We start from the raw sequence: 6,839 nt of genomic DNA on the forward strand, positions 1-6,839 counted from the left end.
GTTGTTCCCTACATTTTCCTGAATAACTCCGAGAACCTGATGCTGAAATTTCCCAAATCCCAACCATGCTATGAACATGAGGAATTACCCAAAGGAAAAAAAAAAAAGAGACAAAAATTATGGTTTTATTGTTCATCATCATAAGTATATAAAGCTGAAAAAAACTTCAAAATGATCGGACAGTAAGGCACAAGTCATAGATGGTCCACTGATCTACAATTTCCAAATAAACAAAGCTTTAAATCTATAAAACCATAGTCAAAACAAATTCATACAATCAAAACACTCAATCTTATAGTAGAAATTCCTCATTCTAACAGATTAAGAAACACAACAGTGCCAAGGCAAAACAACAAAAAAATATTCACTATAAGAAGGCCTAAAAATTCAGGCCAACCAAAGAGCCCAGTTCAATTATTGCAAGTTTCATTCCTATAAAACATCCACATCCCACAAAGATTCACAAAAAGTTGCAGAATAAAGGAAAAAATATTATCAGTTTGGTTGTTGAGAAAAGGTAGGAAAACAAAAGAAATCCAAATCTTGAAGCTTAGATTTGGGAATCACCATTCAACTGAGCCTAGTACAGCCCTATGACTCTGTTTAAGTGTGTTTCCATTTCTTAGAAACCAGACAACACAAAACACCACTAAAACAATTTTCCTTCATCTTCCCTTGCTTTCCCAACAACCAAATAGGACCAGAATGAATAGAAGACAGAAATGGATTAAACAAACTTACAGCCATTTTCATGGGCATATTGTTTGTATCATTGTTTGTGTGTATATATATATATATATGTATGTATGATGTGTTGAGACAGAAAGATCACCATTGTTTCATGCCACAGACAAACCAAACTACATGTTCCATGATCAAATGCATGTTCAACTCATAAGATGTTTTGAGTATTCCAAAACCTATCTGCACAAGGGCCCGAGGGAGATATCCAGGGTGTGACTCTCTAATAGTTTGCACGCACTTGAAATCCCCAAGCTCTTTGAGGACGTAGTAAATTTAACATAAAAGCAACAGTCATGACAAGCAGTATGATCAAGGTTGAAAACTTGCATCACAACATTGCAACATTGCAGCCATATGAAACATAAATTAAGTTATATACATATATTGTAGGGGCAAGTATTAAACACAAAGTTCCTAGTATACGGTTACCCATTCAACAGGATGGGCAAAGGTAAGCAAATTCACTGATTGAATTTGATGTTACAGAGTAATTAAATGGAGGTACCTCATACGTTATAACCTGACATACAAGAAAACTTTAGACACAAAGATTTCAACAAGAACCAGCATATAGCACCACATAAATAAAAGGATACCAAAATGTTGAAAAAGATCTTAAAACATTTTATAGAGGTGAAGTGCACCCTTTTTTTGATAGATAAAGAAAATGTATTATAGAGAAAAGAAGGTATACACTATGTATACAAGATAGCCACAAGACCTAAAAGGAAGCGCGAAGATAAATATTATGGAAGCCCCATTCATACCGTATAGCTGCCCAAAATATTAACTAATTAGGAGTCAAGATCCATTCTGTTATTTTTTCCACCAAACCATTAAAAAGAACAGACGAATCTTTGCTAACCCATTGCTGGCAAAGAAAACCGAGGAAAAGAAAGAAGAAAAGAAAATAGAATTCTGAACCATGTAATCTATGTTACTTTTGTTTTTGGATAAATAAAAAACTAAACTCAACCTGCGAAATATTTCCGTTAGGTTCAATTAGGTGGATGTCTTGCTTTTTCAGATCCCAGAAATTTTCTTGGAGGTCAAACGGTTGTAACGAAGCCCCCACAATAACTGGCAATCATCTTATGGTGCAGATGATGTCAATTTTCTAGAGAAAAATGACAAGAAAAAAATCAAGACTAAATATGCGAGTACCATTTTCCTGATCCATAAAAGCTGAACCTGGTTAAATTATTTCTTTTAGCAATCAAGAATCAATCTCTCAGACAGCAAAAAAATAAAAATAAATAAATAAATAAAATCAAAAGAAGATAAGACAATCAAGAACAAAAAGAGTGGAGTTACCATCTCGTGGATCTGTAATAGCCGAAGCTTGCAAGGTGATGAACGCCGAGAACACAATTATAATGAAAAGCAACCGCAGATGTCGTTTCGTCATTTGAAAAAGCAGAGTAGTCAGCGATCTCAAGCAGTGGAACATGAGCATGCTTTTTCTCCCTGGAGATATGCAAAGAAAACAATCAAATCTAAAGAAGACAGAAATTAGGGAGAAAACATACAAGAGCAGCTGTTTGGCTGCCAAGAAAACTCATGAAAAGAAAAGAATGAGAAAACCTTGAAAAAGAGAGCAGCGTATATGAAAAAACAACCAAATCTAAAGAAGACGGAGATATCATGAAGAAAACATATAACAGCAGTTGTTTGGCTGCCGAGAAAACTCATGAAAATTAAAAGAAAGAACGGAAGATCTAGAAAAAGAGAACATCGTATATGCAAAAAATCTTTTGTATAGGAAAAAACCAATAAAAGTAGTTTTCAAGAACTCAAAATGAGTTTTTCCGAGAGAATTCATTGTTGAAAAAACAGAGTAAATTCTTAAAAGAAAAGTGTGTAAAACTCAAGAAAAGTTAGAACTAGGGTTTTGAACTTGGCTCTGAGAGAGCTTTGAGAGAGAGAGTGAGCGCATGAGAGAGGTCTAGACAGGACTCCGAGCAGGGCTCTTGAACTGCTTTTATAGGTAAATACTGCCAGCTCAACATAACCTCAATTCTTGAAGCCGTTAAGCCTGCACGTGCCATGCGAGTTCTTGAATTATTTGAATATTTACGACACGGACCGGGGTTCTTGATCTGCTTTTATAGGTAGATATTGCCAGCTCAGCATACCCTCAATTTTTGAAGCCGTTAAGCCCGCACGTGCCATGTGATTTCTTGAATTATTTGAATATTTGCGACACCCACGCAAACTCTTTTTTTTTTTTTTTTAATTTGAATATTAAATAAGAGTTTTAATATTTCCAATCTAAAGTATTTCAACATATAATAAGTTTTTTAATTAAAAATAAAAAATATATATTTTAATGTTTTATAAATAATAGCTTTTGAGTGTTCTAATAAAAGAAAAAACATATTCATTCAAATCTTTTTAGACTTCAAAAATGTTGTTAAACAAAATATAAAATTTTTAAAAAACAAGGTAACTGGGGAAGAGTAAAAAATGTCTAAGGAATTGTTTAATTTTTTATAAAATAAAATATGTAGGAGTTTGCCAATAAATCATATTTTTAAAGCTTCAAATGACTTGATGTATAAAATAAGTTTGGTCAAGTTAAATAAGTTTTTTAATTCATATTTTTAAAGATTGATTACGTATAAAAATAAAAGTGTTAAAATGTATAAAATTTTTTAAAAAATTTGTTAAGTTGTTTTATTTTATTCCTTATGATAGTTGAATAAGAAAAGTAAAATTTTTAGTGATATCTTTTCACCTCATCCCTGGAGTCAAATGTTCATTTTGGTTTTAGAGAAGCTGGAGAAGACAAAATCAAAAGCTGGAAATTTTTCTATACATATCTAAACGAACAAAAAACAGAAGATACAAATATGGTTGCTTCTTTCAATAATTGAATTAGTGTTACAAGCCTAATAACAAACTTCAAAAACCCCACTTTACGTTTCCAAGTGGGCATAGAAAAAACGCGACGCAAAACCATCATTATATGCCGAAAGCAATGGAAGACTCTTCTTCATCCTTGCCCGGGGCAGACATAAGGGGAAAAAACAAAGTTAACATTTGCAGAAAATAATAAAATAATAACAGGAATTCGAAGGAAATAATAAAAAGCAACTGAGTTGAAAAACAAAGTTAACATTTGGGAAGATCGGAGGGCGGAGGAGGCAGTTTTTGATTGGGACGCTTCCCATCCGTGACAACCCAGGCCATCTTCAATCCCCAGCTGGTGTGGACTTCCAGGTGGCAGTGCATAAACCAAACCCCTGTTCACCACATGGAAAAAAAAAAAAAAAAATCATTATCAGAGCCACCCAAGTGCGGCAGTTTCTGTCTGATTTCTGTCTTGACCCATTGCTAATTGGTGTATTAAATTGAGTTGTTCACCTACCAGGATTGTCTGCGCGGAAACGAATGGCCACCCAACCGCCGGAAGGCACCCCCACGGTGTTTCTCTCTATGGGATCGACCAAGTTGAAATTGGCAGGATCCTTCTTAGGATCAAAGTTTCCGAATCCCTGTCCCACCACATAGAAGTTAAAGCCGTGCAGATGAAGTGGGTGGCTCTCTGCACCTATGATACTAGTGTCCTGCAACACCAACTCCACTCTTGTATTGAAGGGTAGTACCACCACCTTGGTCCCACTGTTTACAAGAATGTTGCTTGGGGGAGTGCCCGTGTAGTTGAATTTGAAGGGTGGGTTTGCTGGGAAATCAGTGGTGTAGACGGCCTTGGACTTTCCGAAGAAATGAGCTTGAAGAAGGGCTGTGCTTGGCTGCACAAATGACACATTGTTGATGGCAGCTGCTACCATGGTGTTGTTGGGTCCTGGGCACGCTTGGTTCCGTGAGCATTGGATTAGGCCCAGTCCCACCGTGAAGAAGAAGCGTCTATTCACTGTTTGTGGGACTTTTGCTGGAAATTTGTTAGAGGCTAAGCTGCGTAATTTCTTGCTGAATTTCATGGCAAAAATTGTGTCATTGAACATGGGAAGGGCTGGTTTGAGAACAGAGGGCTTTCTGTTCCTAGTGTTTGACACGGACGATTTTTGCTCATATTCTAAAATTCCAGCTGTTGTAGAATTGTCAAAAGCAGCAGGACCGGTGGCGTAAGACCTGGCAGCCATGAGGAAGGTGGCGTTAGGGGAGTGAGATTTGGTCTTGAGAAGGATATTGGTAGTCTGTCCAGGGGTGATGACAAGAGTGTTGGTTTTAAATGGTTTCACATAGACTGCATCAACTTCAACTACGGTGACAGTATGGTTGGCTATGCTGAAGAAGAGCTCGTCATTGAGTGCAGCATTGATTAGCCGCAGGAGATAGGTCTTTCCCGGTCTCACCTTCAGCCTAAATGTATCTGCAACAAATATAATCTTTATTTAAATGCACCTATTCCGAGGACATATTAAGTTCCCTTTAATTAAATTGAAGCAGTACAAAATACCCTTAGCTGAGCAGTTATACAAGGGTCCGGGAAGACCATTCATGGTGTAAGCGTCAGAGACATTTGGGGCTCCTCCTGTTTGCATTGCTTGGTTAATCATGGTCTCTATGTCAGCTTCCCACCACTCGCCTGCAATATTAAGAAAAAAGGCCCAACTCATGCAACTTAGATCAAGTACAAGAAAAAGGCAGTATATGATTTATTTGTAGAAATTTAAATTACCAAAGATGATTGGGACTTCTTTGAAGGGTTGGGGAAATGGGTAAGAGACACCCCGCTTAGGAAGGATGACAAGGGGTCCATAGAGAGTAGCTCTCAGCCATGAGATATGAGCATGCCAAAATAAGGTCCCTCTCTGCCCAGTGATAGTGAAGTTGTACACATAGCTCTGACCTGTCTGAATTGGGCACTGTGTAATGTAGGCAGGTCCATCCGCCCATCCACTTCTTAGCTGCCGAATCCCGTGCCTGTTTTTCTCAATTCAAGTACACATGTCAATAAATGCAACAGGGGATGAATACTAACTAAGAACAGGAAGAACAACAATAAGAATAATAATAAAAGGAGGTTGCATACCAATGGATTGTGATATTGTTTTGGACATGGTTAACCACCTTAATGATGACCCGATCACCTTCTCTTGCTATGATCCTAGGGCCTGGGAATTGTCCATTGACGGTAACAATACTTTTTGTTTGGCATAATCTCGTCACTGTCTGCAGCTTAATCTGTAAAAAGACCATTTGAAATCAGAATGTAATTTCACTAGCAAGTGGAGATGCAGAAAGATGTTTCACATGATGAGCATGAGATGCAGTACGTACATCAAACTTGTAGTGCCTGGTTGTGCCTGTATGCTTTGCAATTACCAGCTCAGGCAAAACCCAGAAAGCACAAAATGCAAATAGCATAATCCTCACAAAGGCAGAACCCATCTCAGCGTTTTTTTTTTTTTTTTTTTTTTGGTCTCTTCTGGTTAGGAGTAGTTTTGTTTGATGGACAAGACCAGGCGGGTACAGAGAAAGAACGAAGTGTGGGTGTTTATATAGGAGAAGAATGGTTGCGTTTGGTTAAATTAGGTGATGAGAAATGAGATTAACGTACAGATAGAAGATAGCCCGCGACCTTCCTCAACAAATTAGACTTTGATCCGACAGCCTAGCTGCTGGCCAAGCTTTATCTTAGAGTGCTGTCAAAGTCATAGATTATATTATTTCAATTTATTCTTAACGGTTTCTATCAGAGTCCCCAAAGTATCCTCCTTGGCATTCATGGACCTATATTCAGGGCATGTTGGCCAGGGCTACTGTCCCATTTTTTACTCTGCTGGGCATCTCTAAGTAGCAATAAATTTTTTTGTTCTCTCTGCACTTTCCCACTACTATAAATAAAGAATTCATACCTATCATCTAAGAAACTCTCAGGCAAATGATATAAAACCTCAATTTAATTAATTAAATTGTAGTCTTAATATTTAGGTATTAATTTTCTCTGCGCATGTTCAATAATCTTCACATTCTTTCTCTTCATATTATTAAAAAAAAATAAAAACACGCCATTGTCATTCATTCAAGGACTGTTGGGCATGGGAGCCCGCCGGCCTTCACCCTCCGACTGTTGGCACTTGCTAATCAAACCACACCATCTCGTTGGTTGCCGCTTCTTCCTTAAT

At 37.3% G+C, this 6,839-nt stretch overlaps 1 protein-coding gene and 1 long non-coding RNA gene across 2 annotated transcripts; both read right to left on the minus strand.

The window, feature by feature from the left end:
- Nucleotides 1–1,508: 1,508 nt before the first annotated feature.
- LOC117920124 lies at nucleotides 1,509–2,657 on the minus strand. The gene is made up of 2 exons (XR_004652206.1): nucleotides 2,329–2,657; nucleotides 1,509–2,211 (listed from the first exon to the last, which is right to left on the minus strand). It is a non-coding gene; the product is annotated as an uncharacterized LOC117920124 (long non-coding RNA).
- Nucleotides 2,658–3,584: 927 nt separating this feature from the next.
- On the minus strand, nucleotides 3,585–6,118 carry LOC117919588 (laccase-17-like). The gene is made up of 6 exons (XM_034836778.1): nucleotides 5,992–6,118; nucleotides 5,744–5,895; nucleotides 5,390–5,634; nucleotides 5,168–5,296; nucleotides 4,115–5,080; nucleotides 3,585–3,989 (listed from the first exon to the last, which is right to left on the minus strand). Exons 1-6 carry the CDS (start codon nucleotides 6,100–6,102, stop codon nucleotides 3,859–3,861), a joined length of 1,734 nt encoding a protein of 577 aa, XP_034692669.1. The 5' UTR covers nucleotides 6,103–6,118; the 3' UTR covers nucleotides 3,585–3,858.
- Between the last annotated feature and the right edge of the window lie 721 nt (nucleotides 6,119–6,839).

The sequence above is a fragment of the Vitis riparia genome, chromosome 8 (assembly GCF_004353265.1).
Source record: "Vitis riparia cultivar Riparia Gloire de Montpellier isolate 1030 chromosome 8, EGFV_Vit.rip_1.0, whole genome shotgun sequence".
In the NCBI taxonomy this organism is placed as follows: Eukaryota; Viridiplantae; Streptophyta; class Magnoliopsida; order Vitales; family Vitaceae; genus Vitis; species Vitis riparia.

Excerpts from the sequence above, each read along its gene's own strand:
- LOC117919588 (XM_034836778.1), bottom strand. The coding sequence starts at position 6,102 with ATGGGTTCTGCCTTTGTGAGGATTATGCTATTTGCATTTTGTGCTTTC. Across the intron at positions 5,635-5,743 it reads AACAATATCACAATCCATTG|GCACGGGATTCGGCAGCTAA; the intron begins GTATGCAACCTC and ends TGAGAAAAACAG. Across the intron at positions 5,081-5,167 it reads GTATAACTGCTCAGCTAAGG|ATACATTTAGGCTGAAGGTG; the intron begins GTATTTTGTACT and ends TATTTGTTGCAG.